A 24,583-nucleotide genomic window follows, 5' to 3' on the forward strand; every position below is an offset into this window, starting at 1 on the left:
ATGGAAAAACATTGTTATATATACATAACTTACAAATTCGTATAGATTGAAGTAGATGGTATAAGTATGTACATGGAATGCATGTGTAAATCCCTTTATACAATAATATGTGAGATGATTTGGATTTTTTGCTTTCTTTAATCCGTGTGCCTCTTTTTTCCCGCCCAATATGTTCTTCAAACTTTCCAATGTACACTTAAAGATGATAGATGATCAGTCATAATGTCTAAATACTTCAGTGTCATCAAAGACCCAAAATGTCTGGATATCGAACTGGGTTTTCTTATCTTTCCCCATCAAAACCACCTTGAAGTACAATGCTAATGCCACCTTAATGACATCTTCATCATTTGTAAATCTGAAATTTTCAAATGCTGACTCAACATCCTTGCAAAATTGCTCATTACCCTTTTTACCCTTCAGTCCAAACAGGAGGTATCGTAGCCTCTCACTGCTAGTATCTCTTTCGATTCTTTCCTCGGTTGCCACAACTCAATTACGAAATTAAAATCATCTTGGGTGAATGCTACCTTATTCCTCAGGATGTTGAAGCTTATGATATCTGGGTTCTCATCTATGACCTCTCTTAATAAAAAAAAATGATGGAAAATCTGCCTGTTGAACACAAGATCCATGTCTGGTAGTGGACCAAAGCATGTCTTCCTAAACATGTCCATCTATTCCTTTGATATATTCTTCTTAATCAAGGCATTTGTTTTGCCAATGTGGACTAGGCAAGAGACGATAGTAGGGAAATATGTATCAAAGGGATTTAATGGGCCATCTTAGATAGCAAACATACAGACAGTTAAGTGATCGTCCAACAAAAATTAAAGGATCATTTAGTTTTATGTACGCGATCATTGAGTTTTAGATAAAAGATCATTTATAAACAGGTAAATGATCACATAGAATATGCTAAACGACGTGTAGCATATGCTCAATGATCGCTTAGTATAAGTTAAACGATCATTTAGTACAAAATATGAAAATTACGAAAACCTAAATCCACGAATCGTTTGATCATTTACAAAACGAACACTACCCCGTAAACTCAGCGACAGTTAACCCTGTTCTAAAACATCCCTCATTATGTACTAAACGATCCCTAAATATATACTGATCCATGCCCTTGTGGACCTAATCATTAAGATAATAACGGAAATCACAGTGCATTGAAACACAAGAGAGCAACGTACCTTTCTAATTAAGAGAACGATGGAAAATGGGTCGAAACGTTCGAAAAACAATTGAACACTCGGAGAAACTTAGAGAATAGTGAAGGTGCAACAAGAGAAAGCAAGTAGAGAAGAATATGAACAATCTGTGAAGAAAGAAAAGTGAATGAAACGCACGTTCCCATTCCCGCTTGCTTAGCTGCTTCATTTAAATCAGGGGCAAAAATGATGTTTCACATGTGGAAAAAATCAATTAGAAGGAAGTTTTTAAGAATGGGTCACTCATAGAGAAGTTTTGGATTTTTTGGTCGCATTCTATGAAATTTTTCTGCCCATCGTTTCGATTATATTGATTTTTTTGTAATCTTTTTAGCAAGTCATCTAATTTCCATTCCTCACCATTCTTTTTCCTCATCAATACAAGTTTCTTTTGTTTCCTCTCATTTCTATACATATCTCAAGAATTGCAAGCTGAACTTGAAATGTCAACATCCTTAAGAGAACTACCTATAAAAAAGGTGTGAGAACATGGAAAAATCTCCAAAACCGCTCTTCCTCTATCTACTCACAACTGTTCATTATCAGCAGTTTCTCACAATATATCAAGTATATACCTATAATCCAACATCCACTCCGTGTTTCTTATCTGTGCAGTAACAGTTTTCAAGATGTTGCAAATTTCTAGCCTCAAGCCTGGTGGAGCTTCAGATAGAAAACAGTGCACTTGATAGTCAATTTCAATCCAACTGCAGCCAGGTTGCTTCTCAGCCTTATTTTCTTTCATTAATACCCTGACTCTTTCAACCATATCCCATCTCCCTGCCTCAGCATGCATGTTTGATAATAGTACATAATTTGAGGCATTTTGTGGTTCAAGTGCTAAAAGCCTCTCAGCTGTATACTTGGCTAGCTCCAAATTCTGATGTTTCCTACATCCCCATAGCAATGCACCCCATATTTTTGCACTTGACATAGTTTTCATCCCTTCCACTATTTCCATGGCTTCTTCTAACCTACCCACCCGACCAAGCAAGTCAACCACACAAGCATAATGTTCTGATGAGGTTTTTATTGAGTATGTTTCAGTCATGCACTTAAACAAACTCAAACCCTGATCCACAAGACCACCATGATTGCAAGCAGATAATAAGCCAGTGAATGTAACTTCATCAGGAATGATACCTCTTATTGACATCTCTTCAAAAAGCCCAAGAGCTTCTTTTCCACACCCATTTAATGCATATCCAGCTATCAAAGAATTCCATGAGACCACATCTTTATTATTGGTCTCAGCAAATACATTTTCAGCTTCAAGGACTCTTCCACTTTTTGCATACATTGTCATTATTGCGTTTTTAACAAATAAGTCAATACCAAAACCAGTCTTGATAACGAGATGGTGAAGTTGAATTCCAATATTCAAAGCTGCAAGATTGGCAGATGCTCGCAAGCAACACACAAAAGTTGATTGATCAGGCTTCTCTCCTTGCTGTTTCATCAATATGAAACAATTCAGTGCTTCAAAGTATAATCCGTTTTGTACATATCCTGTAATCAGAGAATTCCAAGAGACAATATTCCTCTCTTGCATTTCATTAAATATTCCGAGTGCTTTGACCATTTGTCCTGATTGAGCATAACCAGCAATCATAGTATTCCATGAAACCATGTCTTTGCATGCCATATCTTGAAACAGACAGAGAGCTTCATCCATTCTTCCACAATGTGTGTAGCCAGTGATCATGGTGTTCCAACAAACACTATCACGCACAGAAATTTGACTAAAAATTTCGTTGGCTTCATCCACTCTACTACTTTGTACATACCCATTGATCATTGCTGTTTGCGCTGCAATATTCTTATAAGGCATTAGATTTAAAATTTCCCTTGCCTGCGAAAGCTTACCAACTCGAACATACCCGTTGATCATAGTAGTATATGATACAGAGTCCTTTTCTGGCATTTCCATAAATAGCTTATAAGCGTCGTCAATTTGGTTGTGTCGTACATAAGCTCCAATCATAGCATTCCAAGAAACCAAATTCTTACTTGGTATCTCGTCAAAGAGACTCCGAGCCTCAGTGATCCTACCGTAATGTGCAAAACCAGAGAACATCGTCACCCATGATACCACATTTGGGGTTGGAATTTTCTTGAAAATCATCCAGGCAGAATCCAAATCACCAACCCCAATATATCCATCAACCATTAAATTCCATGAAACGACATTCCTTTCTCCCATGGCTTCAAAGAACTGCAGCCCCAACTGCATTTCTCCGTTCTTGGTGTAGCCTGATAACATAGAATTCCAAGAAACTATATTCTTAACCAACATTTCATCAAATAGCTTTTTTGCCTCGTCAAACCGTCTCTTCTTAGCATAACCAGCAATAAGTGCATTACAACAAACTGTGTCTTGCTTGTCGGGAAGTAAATTGAAAAGTTCCTTTGCCTTCTCGAGCTCACCAATACGTGTATAACAAGTTATCATCAAAGTCCACGAGTAGAGGTCTCTCTTAAACATTTTATCAAACAGTTTGGCTGCATCCTCAACCAACTCATTGTGCAAGTAACCCGCGATCATGGAGTTCCATGAAACCAAATTTCTTTGAGGCATTAGATCAAACAACTCACGTGCATTTTCTATCCTTCCATTTTTGGCATAGGCGGAGATCATTGAATTGTACGTCACAATGTTCTTCTCAGTCATCTGTGAGAAAACTGCAACAGCTTCTTCAATGCGACCTGATTTTCCCAACTGGGAAATCCTTAAATTTTGAGTAAAGACATAGCTTCCCTTCTCCCCAATAGACTTGACGTTGAATTTCATATCTCGAACTGAACCTTGTCGAACTCTTTAGAGACAAAACGCCTTCTCTGTTTGTGGACTTGAAATTGAAACTTGCAACTAAGTTGGATTCTTCTCCTGAAAAGGAAGCATTTCTTTCAGCAAAGAGAATGTAACAACTGATTTAAGACCAACAAAGAGTGGGTCAATGATGAAACTTGTCGAAACGGAGGGAAATGATGGTGCGACGGCCTAGGCAAAGACATTCGAAGTCGGGCTCGCGATGCAAGTCAGATTTGTGGGTCAAAACTCGCTGGCGAGTAATCACCGGAGAAGAACGCTCAGCGTCAATCTGCGTGGGTTGTCGCCAGTGAGGCCTAGTCGCTCGTGGCCTGAGGAGGGAACGCATCTCAAATGCGTGGGCTTGCAGTGTGGGTAATGTCGTCAATGCGTGGGTCGGGCGAGATTGGTCGCCGGAGTCTGTATGTCGTCTCGGAGGCTCGCCGCTCGTGGTACGCGATCGCCAGAGAACGAGACTGAGTAGGGGGTGGCGGCTGCGTCAGAGGAGGGAAGAATATGAATTCCGGTTTCGTTTCGTTTCTTTTCTTTTTTTTTTTCACTTCCAATTCCTATTTATGACCTCATAAAATTTCTTGCAATTTTTATTATTCTTTCTAAAATTCCAAATCTCCAACTAATTTAACATCATTTCAACGATGTAACATTCTACCAAATGAACATAGTTTAGTGGTAATTAAGTTTTCTTTTAAAAAAATACTTCGAATCTAATTTTAAAAAAATTAGCTTAAAAAATACTCCATTTAATACAATTAACCTAAGATTATATTGGTGATGAACGAAAGATAAACATTCATAACTGACAATAATTGAATTGCTTTTGAAGAAATAGACGTATTAACTTTTACCATTGAACAAGAATGGAGATTTGAATTTTACAGTATGTTGAACTACTAACAAGAAAATTGAATCTACTAACACCTCTTTGCTTATATTTCTTTTATAATTAAAAATGATTAGAAAAAGCAAGAATTAAAATAATTTAAGTTGAATAAATTTGAAAAGTCTTACGTTAACCTAAAGATAATTCAACTAGTTAAGACATAAAAAATGTAATTATATATGTTTTGATATTATAAGCATCCGAACCAACTTACACGTGTTTCGACTATTCTCACAAGATAACCTACTACTTAGTTACCAAGATAACTCACTAGATATTAAATTCTAGACAAGAAATAACACTACTTAAACCCTTTCTCTAAGCATATTTATTATTTATACACCTCTTGTTGATCATTAATTAACGTGCAAGCTCATGGTGGTTAACATACATACAAATATATATATACACACACATACACTTATATAAATTATTTTAAATGACGAAATTGCTGAAAAATATTTATAAATAATAACAAAGTATCACAATCTATCTGCGATAAACCAAAATAGAATGTGATAAACTACTGTATGTGTCTATTATGATAAAGATAGATAGTAAAATTTTACTATATTTATAAATATTTTGATTTATTTTTCTATATTTGAAAAAACCTATATATATATATATATATATAAACCATTACTTCAATTTTAAGTAAATGCTAAAATAACATTTTGTATCTATTAACCTCTCTAAGCTAAATATATATTTGTTTAACATCAAAGCATTTGAACAAATTTCATTAGATAAGTATTCGACTTTCTCACATTTGATTATTTAGAAAATTCATAAAATTTTAGAAAAAAAATATATGGCCTTCATTTTTTGAACCTATTCCCTGTAATTAAGTTATAAATTGAATAGAAATTTATGCAAATACAGTACAAAACTAACCCAAAAAAAACAGAGAGAAAAAGATAATCCATCTATATAAAAGAATAGTTAGTTAACATATAATAGGAGTTAGTTTTCGTACCCTTCCCAAACCTATTATTTCTTTTTCAATGTTGATTTTGCTCCTAAAACATCTTCTATAACAAAAACTTGCAATACGAATGGAAATGTAATCACAAAATTGTCATAACCACTTGATTTTAAAATAGTTAAATCACTTTTATCATTTTCAAAATAATTCGAAAAATACTTTTTATCATTCAAAACATTTAATAGTATAAGAATGGATTTAAAAGTGTAAAATTAAATATTGAATTGATTTTAAGTGATTAAACCATGTTTTTCAAAGTGATTTTAACCACGACAAATTTGATTTCAACTATTTCAAAATCACTTCCAAATATGCACTTAAATGATATTTCGACCCCCGATTTCATGTTGATGGAGTGGGTTATTAAAGCCTACACCATGTTTGAGATTCTAATAACGAACAATTAACTACAATATTACTTTTTCTAGTTCCTTTTTATTACTGTATTTACTATTTTCTACTCATCCTCTTTTTCCCTTATTATCACCGTGTTTATTATTTCCTACTCATACTCAAATAGTTTGTTTCTCAAACACAGACCATTATAACCTATAGACTATTACAACTCACAAACTATAATAACCCACTGAACATCCCAAATATTCCTTAATTCTATGGACAAACTCTTACATCTCAATTTGTGGGGTGAGGTTAGAGGTTTGAATTTCTAACATTAAACTCAAAAGAGGAGATGGGAGATGTAATATTCAAAGAAAGAGGAGGAAAAACAGCAATGTCACTAAAGTACTGTGTCAAGGGATCCAACATCATAACTTCTAAATACAGAAGCGTTCAGCATCAAAACATCGGAAACAGTTAAAATTGATATTTTCAAGACGCAAACACCTAGAAAGAATGCAACAATCGACTCATAAAAACTCTCCATGCAGATACCATCTGTTATTTGGATGCTGGAATGCCACTCAGAAAAAAGAGAAGTAAAATAACTTCGACTTCTATGGGCAAATTCTCTGACAAAAAGAAAAAGAATATGTAATAAATGTAGGAACTCGCACTGTGGGAGAGTGAATTAATGTGTCGGATCCTCTGTAGCTGATTTTTTTCTCATAGTCCAGAATGCAGCATAATATCGATTCTGCATAGATGGTAAAATTCTACATTTTAGGTATGTTTGAATTGACTAGAGAGAAAAGTGTTTTTCAAAAAGATCATTTTTATTTAAACTCTTTTGATAAAAACTTTTAAATTACATTTTGTGAGTGTTTCAAAAGCTACTTTAGTTTTTTCTAAAATGACTTATTTTCTAGATTGAACACTTTTAAGTTAAACCAAACACACTTTTAATGCAACCAAATAGAGGAGAAACGAGAGTTCTAAACGAATAAGACAAGAGCAGAGTCCAACTATCTTTCTAGGCATTTGAAGATCGAATATCATGAATTTGAGTATTTAAGAATCAAAACATTATGACCACATTTTGTTGATCTTAAAGAGTCAAAAAGCTTACTTGCATCATTGATCTAGGATTTGTTGTGTATGTCGTCTCAACTGTCCTTTCCTTCTGTAAGATAAAAGAGTCATTTTTGAAGTCCATGTTAGCATGTTAACACATATGGGACAGAAAAATGACTATTATCTACACCTAAAGTTACCTCAAACACAAAGCCGTAGTGCGATATAATTTTCTTCACATCCTCTAGGCTTGGTTCAATGGACATTTCCTGAAAAAAGAAATAATTGAATTGTTCGAACTCTAAGAGCCTTCCGGGGCAGTTAATTAAGGGATGAAAAACGTACATCTTCTTGACCATACATATCTGCGAAATGGTATAGCAGGGGACCCAGATTTATCCACACCTGTCACTTGACTTGTTAAAATATGTTCGGAACTAATTTGTTGTTAAAAACATTTACAAGAGAGAGGACGCTCTTACTCCTCCTTCTTTCAAGATTCTGGATATGACCTCTATATATTCAATAATATTATGAGCAGTATCAATGAAAAAACAAGTCACAACTGCATCCCAAAGTCCTGCGTATGCATCCCAAACATGAGGGGAAAAAATTACTGAGTTTAACGGAAATCAGCCAATATTCAAACTATCATGCACATAATCCCATAAAAAATAGTTTTGCCAATGTCCTTAATAAAGCTACAGATTCAATCATTCGACAACTATCATTACGACGGTGAAGATTAGAAGTCAAAGTGCGATTTTTACAGGTATCCTAATCATATAAGCAGATAATTCATAGTTTGGGATACAATTTGCTTACCTACTTGGCTTGGATCGCTGTATACTTCAACAAAATCACCACCGCACATTGAGAAACCTTCAGTAATCCCTGCGCTGCTTTGGAAAACAATGATGTAAGGGGGGAGTGAAATGCCAATCTAGCATACAAGTTGATTGTTGGTTTGAATCTTATGTCAATTTCTTAACTTTTATTCTTACTGTATCCATGAACTTGGTTCTAATTTAGTACTTCACAGCTTTCATATGTTCTATTTTATTACTTAACACCATGATGTGACTTCAAATAGTAGCTCGTGTAAACCATTACACATCAAATAAATAAACAAAAACATGTCTATATTAGGATTATGATAAATAGTTTGCAAAAAAAAAAAAAGAGAGAGAAAATGTTGCTGTCTTTTTTATACATATAAAAACAACTGCTTTCATTGAGAAAAAATGGAAGAAAACATAGGCATACAAGAACCAGCCCAAAAAAAACCCACTAAAGGAAGAAAACGATGCTGTTAAAAATAACAGCAACAACATAGTTTATGTACCGAGAAATTGGACCAGAAACGAAGACAATATAAGACACCAGATACCTTGCAGGATGGATATCTGGTATTGAAACAGGACGAAGTTGATCACTATCTGAAAGCGAGTTGCTATTGCTGTGGATCCAGGGATATATTGTCCATTCACCAACCTTTTGGGTACTAAAATTCAAGAAAGCCATTTCATTACAAATCTGAAAGTGAATTGTTCTGATTTAGCAATAACATGGTGAATGCACCAAAGTAAAAGGTTTGACATAAAAGCTTTCTTACTGATTAAGAATAAAACTGGAGCATATCATCATGTAGTACGAAAATTCATTCCCCTGACTTATAAAACCTGTTTTGTAGTTGAGCAAATTAACTGTGGTTGATTTTCTATACAATCAGATACTAATTAGAAAAAATTGCACGCATACCTAAACATGAAATCTCTAGAGCCAGTCGTCCAAGTCCAGCTCCAGGGACTAAACAAGCAGGCGGACTGATGAACATAATGCCCAGGTTCAGATTATTTAATCTGCTGATCATAACTGAATCAAAAAGAATATTCAGCATACCTCTCTTTTTTTCGATCTGGAAAGAGGGAATCTAGCTCTTCAAGGATAGGCTTATAGCACTGCTCACGCTCTTTTTGACCCTACATCAGATTAGAGAAGATTGTGGATTAATATTTTTTTAAACGACGAAGTCTCAAAAAGATGATCAAAACATACCTCAGCAGCCCAATCCCTGACTATGTTCCTTATAATACAACGGACCTATGCAAGAAAGAAAATGACCCATCAGTTCCAAATTTGACTACGATTAACTCGAGCTTCAAATAAGAAAATGGAAATAGTGTTCTCAAGTTCATGTCTTCTGTTCTCATTCAGAATGTTAGTAAATAAATAAAATTTCATGGAGTTAGCTCCTATGGATGAACCTTATCCACATCAACCAATGGAACATTCAACTGTAGAGATGGGTCCAGCCACTCATGCGATGATGAACAGTCCTGCATGTATCACATCAATATATAAGTTAAAAACATCAGAATGTCCATTTTGCGTCAGAAAGCATCCAAACTACATGAAATCACTGAAAAGAAAAATATTAGGGCAAAAGATGTGTTGTTGAGCTAGATAGAGCTGACAGTTCCAAGGATTTCATCATCACGGTAGAATACTGAATACATAATGAGATACGTACTAATCTGATTTTCACAACATGGTCAATGACAAATTTTAATGAAGTTCAACATTCATAGCTAGTTGTAGAGTTATGCAAAGAATGAAAGAAGTTACATTTCCATTGCAATCGGAAACACAGTGTCCACTGTGTTTATCTGTGATTTCCTTCTCTTCCAAATGTTGATCATCATTCGGATGAGCAGGATCATGGTTCACACCATTTTCCACTTCCTGTCATATGCAGAAGTCAAATTTTCTCATTTTTTAAGGAAATGGTCTTTTCATTGATTTAATGAAAAGAGCTCAAGAGTTGGAAATGCATTTTAATCAACCACTAATAATTAATTTTTACAAAGTCTACTGCATGGTTATCTGTGCACTACCCAACACAAATGATAAACAATGATGGGTAAACTGATCGTGCAATTTTCTTTATATAAGAAACAATTTCATTGATGAATGAAATACTCCAAAAAAATACAAAACAGCCTTATTCACTGGGACTACAAAAGATGTTTCCAATTAGCAATAAGAAAATTTAAATTCTGGTTTTTGAGGGGCAGTAGATCTAAAGACCAAACAGTCGGTGAAAATAGAGGATTCTAGGATATCTTTGGATGATTTAGCAATATCCTGGAAGATTCTATCAATCCTTTCTTCCCAAATCTTTGATAAAACCGCACAAGTGAAAATAAGCATGCATCTACAAAAATAGAACCCTATAAACTGATCATGCAATATTAATTTGAACTTGAACATAAGCATGCATCTACACAAATAGACATTTAAGAAAGTCATTTTTCACATTGTTGCTGAACCTGGTTGATAGTTGATGCCTTAGGCGAGTCACTTGCACCTTCAGGACAGCAGATTTGTCTGGATTCTAAAGAACACATTCTTCCACTTGTTGAGGTTGGCTCACCAGAACATACATTGCTCTCCCGGGAAAATAAATAATCATTGACATTCCTTTCTCCTCTACAACAAAATTGATCATCATGGGCATGATCAGGACATGAATCATCACAACAATCAGTGTCTTGGCTCATATCAATTGGAGGTTCAAATGCCTGTTATCAGTTTCAACATAGGGGAAAAGGAATACAGTCCACGTTACTTAAATCAAATGGAGATCTTCTTCACAAGACTCAACCCTTACCATACATATAAGAATGTTGTTACCTTAAAACAAGACCAAAAAATTAAATGTGCAGAGGAAAAGAAACTGAAAATTTAAATGTGTCAAATCATATTTTTTAAAAAAATTCATGGATATACTAAAACTGGAATTGAAATTTCATTAGACATAAAAATCAAATATATAACAGATAAATTATTTTTAATTTTTTTTAATGTCAGAAATCTATTTGATATAAAATTTCAAATAAAATTGAAAGCTTAGATACATTTAAGCCTTTTTAAAATTCAAGAAATTATTACACATTTTTTAAAGTTCATATAGACCAAATAGACACAAACCTCAAAGTTCAAAAACTAAACTTGTCATTTAACCTAACTTTTTTTTCTTATAAGATTCTCTCCAAAAGTACATTGCAAATGGTTTTTTTTTTTTCATTTTTTTTTCTTTTTATTTTTCTTTTTCTAAGAAAACAATGGGTACATTACAACTGGTGAATCAAGTGAAGATATAATAGTTCAAGTTTAACAACTAGTTTTTTTTTTTAATATCTGTGAGTGTCTGGGCCAGCTTCCGCACACATCGACTAATCTCACGGGACAACCCACCTAATCCTACAACATTTGGGTGTCAAAGGAAACTCATAGCAAATTAATTCCTAGGTAGATGGCCACCATGGATTGAACCCTTGACCTCTTAGCCATTTATTTTAAACTGTCTCCTTTTTAAGTTTAACAACTAGTGAGGGTGGGGATTCAGACTTCAAACCTTTCAATTGAGAATGTATGCTTTAACCAGTTGAACTATTCCCAAGTTGGCAATGAAGATATGAAATATCATTTATCATTTCATTGCTCTATCAAATCTATTCCATATGGTTGTTCTTTCAACTTTTGAAATCGATAAATGTAGAAATTTAGAAGTATGTAGTATTCCATCATCATTTTCTTTCTATAGGAGCTCTTGACGTAATTCTACTATAGGGATTACATAGATGAATTTTCATTACTTACAGAACGCAAGAGTGCATACCTGAAGCATGTTAAAGATGAAATATGAATTCGTGGAAATACACCTGCAAAATTAATGTCAATTGATTACATTCTGTGAAATTTCTATAATATCATACTCAAAAGAGTTGAAAGTAATCATTGCAACAGCTTCTCCACTTCATGTTCAAGAATTTACCCAGTTATGACTAAAGTCTCATGAAGCTAACAGTGGCCCGCTTGAAACATTGTTTATGAACTATCTTATAAGAGAAAATAGGCTTAATATATATGATATAAAGGCCAGACAATCAATTCACAGGCATTTATTGAGCTCAACTTATTAGGAGAGGAAAACAGAAAGAATTCCAAAAGCCTGCAAAATGGAGAGATCAGGAATAAAATATATGCCAAACGCTGTTCTTTTGTATGGAAGTATGTCTTCCCTGACACGCATATTCAGTATTTTGCATATACACCTACAAAGTGTACTTTTCATTACATCCTCCAGCACGGTCACACACACAAAACTTCATAAAGGAGAACCCCTTGGACCAACAAATTTGATTTTTCAACTATCTGTGACTATTTTCCCCAGTAACAAGCAGATATGTTTTTCTAACCAGAAACTACATTATCCACAAGTAATGAGAGGTGAGATCCAACCTAGCTTGAGAGAGTTACAAAAACCAACAATAATAATAATAAATAACAAAAACCCTCCAATTGCTATAATAATAATATAAAAATGGAGAATAATTTTACAAATGAATATAAAAATTTCTAGCCCAAGAAGAGCCATGAAACTGCAGCCTCTCTCCCATTCATTGCTCAAGTTCCCAAAGAATCCTACAAAAATTCCCATGCCAAGCCATCCAAATCTCCCATGAAGTAGGAAAGATCTTTTATTGCATTGAGGGTGTCGAATAAAATATATCCATCAATGCGCTGGTATTTTAAATTTGATATTAATATAAGGAGTCGATTACTAATTTCAATATTAAGTAACAATATTAACAAAATTTCAAACTCGTGAACAAAAATAGTATCTTAAGGAGTGTAAAATACTTCTTTTGGATAGGATTAAGAGTGTAAAATACTAATTCACTAATTCGGATAAATTTTATAACTTCACTCCTTTCTATGACTTTTCGAAGGATATTTGAGAACATCAATATTGCATTGAAATTTCTATAAACATCTTTGAAAAATTATATCTAAATATTTCTATCCACATCAATATTTAAATCTTGGGTAGGACCAACCGCCGGTGGATTTAGATACCTTCCAAGTGACAAGGAGCCATGGAATTGAGTAGGAAACAAAAATCCTACAAGTGCTTAGGAATCAATAACAGCAGTTCCTCAATAATCTTTCATCAATAATTTACAGTTTTTTTTGGCAAGCTTCAAACTACGGTGCAGATCTACAGTTGCAAAAGAGCAATAATTGCTAAAAGGTTACAAAGGAATAAAAAACCATAAATGTGGAATTTATTTTATTTCCTTCTTTTCTGCCTCTTTTTTTTCTCTCTCTCTCTATCTCTCTCTTTGGGATATGTTTTCATACTACATCACAGTTCCAATACTTCTTCACTACTTTTTATTGGGCGGTAAGAAAAGAATAAAAATTTGTACCTTTAAAACACGCCTTTGAAGGAAGAAACCACTTTGTCATGACCTCTGACCTTCTAATGTACATGTGGGTCTTATTTTGTTTAATTTCAACAATCTAAAGATGATTAAAAATGGTCATTTTCATGCATATGATTTAGGGGTAGCTGATACATGAAAAAGAATTCAAACAATTAGCAATGTGTTTATCAGTCTACATTATCGAAGTTCCCTCGTTCAAAATAAATAAAAGCAATTAAATAGTTAAAAATATATATATAGGTTTGTAAAAGCTAAGAAATTAATTGATACAAGATTCTTTTCAGACCCCTGTATGGCTGTACCAACCCCAAAATAACCAGAGATAAGGGAGACTCCTAGAAACTCATACAGCCCCTCTGGTCTACAATAAGAGAGAATTTTTTAGACTGCACTGATGAATACATATTTTTCTTTTTTACCCTTTAAGACTTAATTTCCTTTTATCCTTCAAGACTTAATTTCTGTAGGTAGTTAACCTGTAACGGAAAGTAATAAAGAATCTAATAATTAATCTAATCTTCTATAATTTACTAAACAACAGAACCTACTATTTTGCACCAATATCTTCTACATCCACCCGTTCTATATTCACCAAGTTCACAATTGTCTCTACCATCTGACTTCAGACTCAAAATATTTAATAAAGTGAGCCAAATTCTTATATGCGGTATCCAATCACTGAAATCAGCAAATGTCCTTGAAAAGTACTAGAGGGATCTAGTTATACATATACAAAAACTAGAGAACCTAAAACCAAAATGGAGAGAGTTGTTTGATACTTGATAGCATCTATGAAGGAAATGAACCAAATGTCCTCCATTATGAAAAACACTTCATACTTTGATTAGTCAAATATAAACGTTAAGGATAACCTAAGATGCAAAATATATAAAATTTACATCAGCAACAGGTTCTTTCATAAGGACCAGTTTCTCTTATAATGAAACTGAACAAACAAGAAAAACGGGAACCAAGTCCATGACCACCAAAGGAGGGGGGAAAACATGAGACACATAAAACTAATGATAAAAAACATTCTCTCCCAAAGCTTTTAATATTCCAAATCATCCAAAACAACGTCATTAAGAAACATAAAGGCGATTTGATATCCTCTGCAATGATTACTTTTTTATAATTGCAAAAGCAGGCCAAAGATATGAGCAATTGATATTCTTGTCTATAAAAATCTAGCTATTTCAAATCTACCTTTTAAGTCTCTCAAACTTCAAGGGAAAGTGTGATAGTAGAGCCTGCACAAGCAATCAACGGGTCGATCAACAGACAAGTTAGAATACTTGAGAGAGAGTGAAAAGATGATAAGATGATTGCTAGTAAAAATTATTACGCAAGGGTAAGTGTTGAAAATGGTAAATGTAAAACCAACTTGAAAACATTGTAGAAATTGATAAGTAATAGCCATTTCTCCTCATCCCATAGCTCATAGTTATTTGAAAATGTAGTCATAGCTAAAGAGAAATAACCATTGTTTTCTCCATCACCCCTTTGCTTGCAAGTGTTAGATAAGGTTTCCTAGTTCTGTTGGGACACATTGGTGTATACCAAGAAATATAGGGGATTTCCTTCTTGAAGCTTGTGGCAATTTGAATCTGAGTGCTAAGTCTACCCTTGTTGGAACTTTGGTCCGACAAATGGTAAAATCTTGTGAGGAAACTTTAGAATGAGGAGATGTTATGGGCTGCTTCACTTGGTAGACCCCAATCCAAGCTCCTTTGATAGGAATATTAAGAACTTTCCACTTTTACTATCCTATCAATGGGGAAGCCTCCTGTTACTCATATTTACTTTGGAATTGATTGACGTTTTAGCGTCCTTACGTTTCTTATCTCTTTGAAGAATGTTTGGTTTGAGGATAAATAGGAGTAAGTGTCGTGTTATGGGGATCAATTGTGATGATGAGAAACTTCAAAGATGGGCTCAGTTGGTTGGGTGTGAAGTTGGTAGTCTTCCCTCTTCCTACCTTGGTCTTCGTTTGCAAAGTAATTTCAAGTCGGTGGCTTTATGAGACCTAGTGGTGGATAAAGTGCGAAGTAGGGTAGCTGCTAGGAAAAAAGGCTTCTTTTCTAAAGCTCGTAGACTTACCTTGATCACATTTGTTTTGAATGGCATTCCTATTTACTACTTTTCTCTTTTCGGAGCATCGTGGGGTGTGTGTAAGAGTCTAGAGAGATTGATGCGTGATTTTCTCTAGGAAGAGTGTGAAGAAGGGAAAGGAAATGGGTTGCACTTGATTAGATGGAAAGTTATCAAGGTTGATTTCCTTAGGAGGCTTGAAATTGGGAATTTAAGATTGCGTAACAAACCTCTATTAGCCAAATGGCTGTGGTGTTTCTCCTTTGAGCCCAATGCCTTGTGGTAGAGGATCATTGTTAGTAAACATGGTCTCATTCTTTTGAATGGCTGTCAAAGGGGGTCAAAGGTACTCACTGGAATTTGTTGAAGGATATTTCAAAAGAGCTCCCTTGTCAGGATTTGGGGCCCATTGGTTCTCATGTAAGTCTTTCGTTCTTAGAGTCATTGGGTGTTTTATGTGCTTTTGTCACTTTTTCTTATTCCAAAGAATTGGAGCTTATATGATTTTTTTTCTGTTTATGAACACGTATTTCAAGCTGACTTTTTTAGGTCCTAATGTACTTTCATTCGATTTAATAAAAACTGGTTCCTTTTTTCTTTTTCTTTTTCTTTTTTCTCTTTTATTCTTTTAACATGAAACAACTTTCTCATTGATATAATTTCAAGGGTTACAGATTGTCAGAGGGAGAGAGAGCAAAAAAAAAAAAAAGTACAAAATCAAGAATTTAGAAGCAGATACAAGCAAATAAAAAATGGTTTCTGATTAACAAAAACTAAAAGTTTCATATTAAAAGGAGGAAAAGAAGGAAAATTTAATTACCCGTTACTAGAAACTTCCCATGAGATATCATGCAATTAAAGTTTTTTTTATTGACCAAAAAGAAACCATTAAAATTTATTAGCATGGAGGGACGAGTTTGTATCCTTTTTTTTTTTTTTTGATAAGAAACAATTTCATTGATTAAATGAAATCCATTGGTATCTATTGGTACACGAGGACCCCAATCATAGGGTGTACAAAAAGACCCTTTCAAAGGGAGTGCAAAAGGTGTTTCTAATTTGCAACAAGGAAAGAAAAATTATGATTGTGTATAGCCTGTAAAACTTTGCACCAAAAAAAAGCATTGTGTATGATGGTATCAATAATGTCCTTTGTTGTCTTAGCCTTGTCTTGGAGATTCTAGCATTTCTTTCATCCCAAGTCTTCCACAAAACAGCACAAATGATGCTTAACCAGAGGCGTTCTTTGTCAGTTTTGAAAGGAGTCCAGCCAATTACTAGGTGAAACCAACTTTGCAAATCATTTGGAAGGACCACATACCAGGTGAAAGCAGAAAAGACTTCCATCCATATCCCTCTAGAGAAAGGGCAATCAAAGAAAATATGTTGGGCATCTTCATTGTTCATTTGACAGAGGCAGCACCATGAGGGAGCTAGGTGGATCCAAGGGCATCGTTTTTGTAATCTATCCATAGTGTTTAGACAGGAGTTAGTGATTTCCCATAGGAGGAATCTAACTCTCTTTAGGCAGGGACAGCTCCACAATTTCCTGAGAAGGCCGGTTGAAGGTGAGAGCGGGTTGGATATGAGGGAAGAGTATAAAGATTTTGTACTGAAACCAGTGTGGCTAAGCTTCCATATCCATTGGTCTTTTCTATTAGTAAGGTTCAGACATGGAATAAGATGAGTAAGAGCAGCCCATTCTTCAATCTCATCTTCTTTAAGATTTCTTCTAAAGTTTAAGGACCAAGAACAATTTGTAGCATTCCAAGCCTCCTTAATAGAAATATTTTTTGTGGTAGATAGCCGATAGAGCCTAGGAAAGGTCAGTTTTAGGACAGAACCAGCAAGCCAACAGTCTGTCCAAAACGCTGTAGAGGAACCATCACCAATCTCACACTGTATATTCCCATAGATAAGGTCCAATTGATGCAGGATGTGTTTCCAAGGGCTTCTGGTTGATAAGCTTTTGTGTTCGGCAGCCTTGAGATCAAAATGGTGTGTTCCATATTTGGCTTTGATTAAGATCCTCCAAAGGGCATCTTTCTCGAAATGAAAACGCCAAATCCTTTTAGCAAGGAGGGCTTTGTTTTGTTGTTTAATATCAGTGATCCCCAATCCCCCTTCATCCAAAGGTTTCTTCGGTTTGTCCCATTTTAATAAATGAGATAGTTTGCTATCCCTATGACCCGACCAAAGAAAGTTTCTAAAACATCTGTCAATGGCATCAATAATTTCCCCAGGGGCACGGTAGAGGGATAAATAGTAGATAGGTAGATTAGATAAAATTACTTTCAGAAGGATCGGTCTACCTCCTTTTGAAAGGAAGTTGTGTTGCCAAGAGTGAAGTCTCTTGTCAATTTTGTCTAAAATTGGCTGCCAAAAGGTAACTGTTGTTGGTTTTCCATAAAGGGGCAGACCTAAATATGTGGTAGGCCATATCCCTGACAATCAAATCTATTGGCAATAGACACCACCCAATCATCCTTGCAATTGATACCTAGGAATTCTGATTTTTGTCTATTGATGTTGAGACTGGAATCAAATTCAAAAAGAGAGATTAAATTGACGAGGTTTTCAATCATCCTCTCATTGTTAATGGAGAAAAGTAGAGTGTCATCAGCAAAAAGGAGGTGATTGATGTTGTGAGATGAGCTTGGGATTGAGTATCCACTAATCAAGCCTTTTGTATCCGCCAAAGTGAGGATTCTGCTAAGACTATGCATGATGATAATGAACAAGAAGGTGATAATGGGTCACCTTGTCTAAGGCCCCTAGTTGCTTTAAATTTCCCCCTAGATTTGCCATTTATAATGATGGAGTAATTTGTGGTAGATATGCAGTCTTTAATCCGTTGTCTCCATCTTGTGCCAAAACCCTTTGCAGTTAACAATGCATCAAGGAAATCCCAATCCACCTTGTCGAAAGCTTTCTCAATGTTGAGCTTGATGGCCACCCCTTTAATTTTCTTTGCATGCCGATCTTCGATGATTTCGTTAGCAATCAATGAGGTATCCAAAATTTGTCTACCTTCCACAAAGGCTGATTGATGGACTGTGATGGTAGATGGAAGGATTTTTTTGAGGCGGTTTGATAGAACCCGAGCAATAATCTTGTAAAGGCCCGTATTGAGGCTGATAGGTTGATAATCTCCCACCTTCTTGGCATCAACTTTTTTGGGGATAAGGCAAATATAAGTTTCGTTCATGTTGGCATTGATGATTCAATTCTCAAAAAAAATCTTAGAACACTCTAATTAAATCAGTTGTTAGAGTGTTCCATGATTTTCTAAAGAATTCTTATGTGAAACCATCAGGCCCTAGAGTTTTGTTAGTGCCTAGAGCCTTGATTGTTGTCCAGATCTCAAGTTCTGTAAAGGGGGCCTCCAAAAAAACTTGCTTGTTCTTGGCTGATAGGATCCCATTCCAGAGGATAAGGAATAACTCGATTACCTAGTTTTCTGGTGAAGAGATTTCTGTAAAAAAGAGATGAATTCAGCCTCTATATTGGTGTCTTTAACCAAACTTATGTTCTAGTCATTGAGAATTTCTGTAATACAATTTTTCCTATTTTTTGCAGCAGCAAATTTGTGATAAAAGGATGTGTTTTCATCACCATTGATCAGCCAATTTGTTTTGCACTTTTGCCTCCACTTTAATTCCTCATTTGCGTTTAGGGAGAGGAGCTGATTTCTAATCAAATGTCTTCTATCAGCAAGATCACAAGTTATGGGATCATTTTCAGATTCCTAATCAATGGAGGCCAATTCCTTTTGTAGAGAAGCTCTCTGTGTTTCAATGTGCTTTGATAGCCAACTTCAGACTCTTTAACTTTTGGTTAAAGCCATGGCCAGGATGCCCAATTAATGGGTGGCTGCTCCACCATGAATCAACAAAAGGGAGGAAGTCTTTGTGGTTTAACCACATATTTTCAAATCTGAAAGGTGCAGGACCCCAATTTTGGTTGCCAAGGGTTAAAAGAAGGAGAAAATGGTTTGATGTTGGCCTGTCCAATCTTTTCATGGATGCATCACTGAATTTTGATATAATAGAAGCAGAACAAAGGAAACGATCAATTCTTGTATGTGTGGGATGCACGCGTAAATCAGCCCAGGTATATTTCCCATTTGTGAGGTGGATATCAATGAGTTCCCGCTGGGCAATAAAGGAATTGAAGGCCAACATAACTCTATTAGGTCTGCAGCCATTAGAGTTTTCCTGTGGCCAACGAATGAGGTTAAATTCTCCCCCAATGATCCAGTTTTCATCCACAAGGCAGAAGAGATCATGGAGCTCAATTATAAAATGTTCTTTTTCAGGATCATATGGTGGGCCATAGACACCTGTTAATCAGATATTGTAACCATCAGCAAGATTGAAAAGGACAGTGAGGGAATATGCACCTTTTGTAATTGAAGAGGAACTAAAGGATGGGTTGTTCCACATAATAATAATGCCTCCGGAAGAGCCATTTGCATCCATAGATGTCCATTCGATCCCTCTAGAGCTCCAAAGAGATTTAATAAAAACAGAGTCAATATTGTGACTTTTGGTTTCTTGGAGAATAACAATTGTTGGGTTGTGCTTGGTGATTAGTCTTTTGATGGTGGCTCTTTTCTTCCATGATCCGAGATCTCTGACATTCCAAGAGAGAATTAACATTGAGATGATTGTGAGCCCTCCCTGTTCAAGGCCTTAGCCTTCTTTCCATAAGAAATGGAGCATTCCAAATTCTTGACTTCACGTAGGCCCCTCCTTTGTTTTTCTGTATTCTTTCCTGTAGGCATGGACCGAATACAGAGGCCGCATTATTCAAGCCAGGGAGCCAAGGCAGCAAGGTGTGACATAGGATTCATGGGCTCTGAGTTATACTAGGGTGGAGGGGAAGAGAGAAAGTCTGACCAATGTGAGTCTTTGTGGTTGGGGGATCCCAGGGCACTCTGAAGAGGGCTAGTGAGGTAGCAATCAGGAATGTGGGATGATAGTTGTGGAGTATTTGTTGCCAGCAATGAAAGTAGATTGTTTATGGTTGATAGTAACATTTTTTGGTTCGATGTGTGGGATTTTGGACGGGGGTGGAAGAACGAGGTTTGGTTGGGAGGAGGATGAGGTGGGAACTGTTGAATTGTTTCCCACAAAAGGGATTGTTGTTGAAGGGCAATTGGAATTCTTCTGGTATGTAATATTGCCTCTACTCCGTAAATTTTGTCCTAACAGAGTACTTTTCCTATGTAGGATCAACATCAACGAGAGAATTTGAAAATTTAACAATCTTCGTGCCCATTTTTGCCGGTAGATTGGCCAGAGTGCCATGGATTTCGGCAATAACCCCTATATGGTAATCTGCAATAAAAAAACAAGTAAATCGAAACAGCTATGGCCGATGATGATGTTGAGGGAAGCAAAATCTTTGTCAGGAGGAAACCAGAGTGGTTTCACTTGACTTTGAGACTGGTCTCCATCAAATCCATTCTGTTGAGGGTCTTTTTTGCAACTTCCATTAGACCTCTACAGGCTCCCCAAATGTATTGGAAAGTTTCTAAGGTCCATTTGTCAAAAGGGAGTCCTCTCACTTTTATCCATCCTCCACAAGGGGGACAACTTGTTCTTCGTGAAAAAGATTTTGGCTCCAGGGGGAGAAAAGGACTTTGTAAGAACTGATCTTTTGCCAACCATTGTATTTTCCAAGGATTTTGCTTGTTCCATATCTTCACATCTCAGGATGGCCTTGTTGGGCTGAAATGGTGAAAGAGATCCATAGGCTGTGATTTCTGCTTGTATGGCCTTTAGTATTTTGAACCAATCGTCATGGAAGTTTTTCCTTCTGATAACCACAATATTGTGGGTGAAGATAGGTGTCAGGGTCGGTGAGGATTGGGTTGGTAGAGAAGAGAGAATGGTGGTAGTTGGTTGGTTAATCAATGTTTCTAGCCTCATTAATTTCTTCTCTTTGTTGTCTTTATTCTCTTGCATCTCTTGCTTCTCTTTGTTGTTCACATCAGCCGTATTAAAGGGAGCTTCCTTGTAGGTGGGTTGTTGGCCAACATTATTGTTGGTGGTGGAGTCAAATCTATAAAAAGTGGTGAGGTCTGTGAAGAGTTTCCAGCCTTTGCGTTGTTCACCTGAGGGAATAATGATTCGATTTCTCCCACCATTGTAGTCTAGTTTCACCAGTTCGATGGAGAAGCCTTTCTTGCTCGAGATTTTTTCTGTCCAGATGACTTGATCATCAACTCTGATTTCCTTGAAGAATTTTTGGTTTAATGGGGCAGTGTGGAGGGTTCTGATGGCCTCTGTGATCCATCGGAGGGTGCTCCAGCGGATAGTAATGGAGAAAGACTTGTCTTTTGTTTTCTCTGTTATGCAGACTTTTGTGCCTCGAGAAGATGGGTCTGTCGATCTGGAAAAGTTTCTTTTCAAAGGAAATCGTGCGGGTAGGTTGTGTCATGTTGATGAGATGGTTGGTTGTTAAGCAGGAGGAGCATGGCAGCAAGCATCTTCAGGTAGGTCATGGGTGGGGTTTGGGGAGATGGAGGGAGGAAGAGGGAGAGAGGAAGGAGAGAGCGTTTTCAGATTCTGATAAGGAGAAGATATTTTTGTTCTTGTTTGAACCTTTTCAACATTTTGTTTACTTTCATGAAATCAATGAAAAGTTCATTTCTCACTCAGAAGAGCATAATGGCACGTGAAATCACAAAGCTTACAATAATTATGACTTTATTTTACCAATATTATTTTAATTTATCTCCATTAAATAATTCTCTAAGTAACTTTGAAGATCGAATAGTTTATAATTATCAGAAAATCAGAGGTAGATTTTTACCAGTTAACTATAATCGAATTACAGAAGAAATATCTGGATACCTTATGGGCAGGAGGAAGCTTACTGAACGATCTTTCATATCTTTTCACGTCTTCTTCTGAAGCCTCTGGATAGCTGTATCAAAATCCATGCATTACTTCAACATTCAATATACGAATGTTGCACAGAAATATCCACTTACAACAAATGTGATTAGTCAAGAAACAAGGGAAGACAAAGATAAGAAGCAAAAGGACAGCATTATCAATCCAAATTATAGCTATCCATTATTTACATTTTGTTTTTCACATTAAGTCCTTAAAACTCAAAGATTCTAACGCGTTTTAACGAATGGAAATAGTTTCTGTAAGCACCTGCCAGTTGAAACAAGTCAATATTTCAATCTCAACGATTCCGTCCGGCTTAAAAGCTTATACTACTATCTTAATTCACAGACTTCAATAACATTTCTGAAATTACATAATTCAAAGCGACGCCCAATACTCAGATTGAAAGAATACTCATTTAATAACCAATATGCGCATGTATACATATATGATTCAAAGAGAAGAAACTCGATCGCAATCCAGTATATGAACAACGATAAACAAAACGTACTTGAGAAATGCACTGACAATCCGACGAAGCGATTTGACTTCGAGGGCTTCTTCAAGCTTCCTCTGACGAGTTCGTTCTTCATCTTCCTCTTCTCTTACTCCGGACATGTTCCTCCCCAAAGATAGTCCAACGCCGAGAGTTCACTGGTTTGTGTGAGTCAAACGGCGACCCAGCAGAGACCTAAACGGATGAGAGACAAGAAGACAGCTCACGCGGCGGGCACTAGTTATTTACACGCAAATTTAAGGTGCAGATTTTGTTTTTTTTTTAAAAAAAAAAAACTTTTTTGGTTCGGTTTTGAACGGTTACACTTTTTGGAAAATGTTACATTTTTATCTTTTAAGTTTTTAAGCTTTTTTTTTTTTTCCTCTTATATAGTCTACTTTATTAACTATTTTATTTTTAATTTTTATTTTTAAAGTTAAGTTTATATCATCCATAGTTCTTATTATATTTACATTAAATATATTGATGGAATGTTTACTCAAATTCTAAAAAAAAAAAATTTAAAAACTACCTTTTTTACTTCTCAAAATTTGACTTGATTTTTTAAACCATTGAAGAAAAGTAGATAATAAATGAAGAAATTTAGAGGTGAAAGTAGTATCTATAGACTTAGTTTTCAAAAACAAAAACAAATAATAAAATGGTTAATAAACGAGGCCTTAGTTTTTAGATCTCAATAAATTTTAAAAAATTAATTATAAACTCTTTTAATTTAAAGAAATATCAAGATTAAAAGTATCGAAATTTTTTAACCAAATTGAAACTATCTAGGAATTGGAATAAATGTATTTATGTTAGTCTGTTAAGCCGTTAGTTTGTTCCGTCTCGATTTGTTAGTTCTGTTCCATCTCTATTTGTTGTTCTGTTTAGTTCCTTTTATTCATTCTTGTCCTACTATATAAAGGGTAGATATATTGTACTTATTTATGAGTTTTTGCATTTTAATAATAGTTGAGACTTTGTTTATTCAACAAGTGAAATGGTATCAAAGCAATTTCTGCTTACATGTTGAGATTTGGCCGATTTGTTCAATTTTTCTTCTTTCTTGTTATAGTTCATCTTGGTCATCTACATTTTTGAATGGATCTTCATCATGACAACACCAGAAAATTCATCAAATTTCTCTGCGAATTCTTCTCTCTTGAATATAGATCTTAGGGGCTATTTGAGACACTTAATTGATATAAGATGTTTGAAGTTCATATGTTTGTATTTAAGAATATAGAGTTGTTTTGTCTGAGTTGATATGTCTGTGTTTGGGAGTGCATATTTGTTTTGTCTGAATTCATATGTATATGTTTGGGTATGCATAATTCATATATCATAGATATCTTATGCAATTTTTTTACTCTAAAATAATCTGCTTGTATAAACACTATTTTTTTAAAAAATGACTTTTTTATTCAGTAATCATACCCATCATAGTTTGAATAGAATATGTAT

At 35.2% G+C, this 24,583-nt stretch overlaps 2 protein-coding genes across 5 annotated transcripts; both read right to left on the reverse strand.

The window, feature by feature from the left end:
* Positions 1-1,491: 1,491 nt before the first annotated feature.
* On the reverse strand, positions 1,492-4,659 carry LOC120085315 (uncharacterized). The gene has a single exon (XM_039041244.2). It carries the CDS (start codon positions 4,006-4,008, stop codon positions 1,771-1,773), a length of 2,238 nt encoding a protein of 745 aa, XP_038897172.2. The 5' UTR covers positions 4,009-4,659; the 3' UTR covers positions 1,492-1,770.
* Positions 4,660-6,631: 1,972 nt separating this feature from the next.
* Positions 6,632-23,373, reverse strand: LOC120085925 (uncharacterized). 4 transcript variants are annotated; one of them, XM_090318047.1, is made up of 19 exons: positions 23,135-23,348; positions 22,579-22,651; positions 14,831-14,874; positions 13,607-13,700; positions 12,013-12,055; positions 10,661-10,820; positions 9,957-10,073; positions 9,596-9,667; positions 9,387-9,431; positions 9,231-9,310; positions 9,090-9,154; positions 8,944-9,010; positions 8,719-8,832; positions 8,154-8,227; positions 7,811-7,908; positions 7,674-7,733; positions 7,529-7,597; positions 7,384-7,437; positions 6,632-7,011 (listed from the first exon to the last, which is right to left on the reverse strand). In XM_090318047.1, exons 4-19 carry the CDS (start codon positions 13,668-13,670, stop codon positions 6,946-6,948), a joined length of 1,248 nt encoding a protein of 415 aa, XP_090174173.1. In that variant the 5' UTR covers positions 13,671-13,700; positions 14,831-14,874; positions 22,579-22,651; positions 23,135-23,348; the 3' UTR covers positions 6,632-6,945. The 4 variants fall into 4 exon arrangements, with proteins under 4 accessions (XP_090174173.1, XP_038898172.1, XP_038898171.2 ...); XM_039042244.2 differs by having other exon boundaries at positions 10,661-10,912; XM_039042243.2 differs by lacking the exon at positions 13,607-13,700 and having other exon boundaries at positions 10,661-10,912; positions 23,135-23,373.
* Positions 23,374-24,583: the final 1,210 nt, after the last annotated feature.

This window comes from Benincasa hispida, chromosome 9 (genome assembly GCF_027475165.1).
Source record: "Benincasa hispida cultivar pf3 chromosome 9, pf3_genome.v1.1, whole genome shotgun sequence".
Classification (NCBI taxonomy): Eukaryota; Viridiplantae; Streptophyta; class Magnoliopsida; order Cucurbitales; family Cucurbitaceae; genus Benincasa; species Benincasa hispida.

Excerpts from the sequence above, each read along its gene's own strand:
- LOC120085315 (XM_039041244.2), bottom strand. The coding sequence starts at position 4,008 with ATGAAATTCAACGTCAAGTCTATTGGGGAGAAGGGAAGCTATGTCTTT.
- LOC120085925 (XM_039042243.2), bottom strand. The coding sequence starts at position 23,241 with ATGTCCGGAGTAAGAGAAGAGGAAGATGAAGAACGAACTCGTCAGAGG. Across the intron at positions 9,668-9,956 it reads TTTCCGATTGCAATGGAAAT|GACTGTTCATCATCGCATGA; the intron begins GTAACTTCTTTC and ends TGATACATGCAG. Across the intron at positions 7,598-7,673 it reads ATATGTATGGTCAAGAAGAT|GAAATGTCCATTGAACCAAG; the intron begins GTACGTTTTTCA and ends TTCTTTTTTCAG.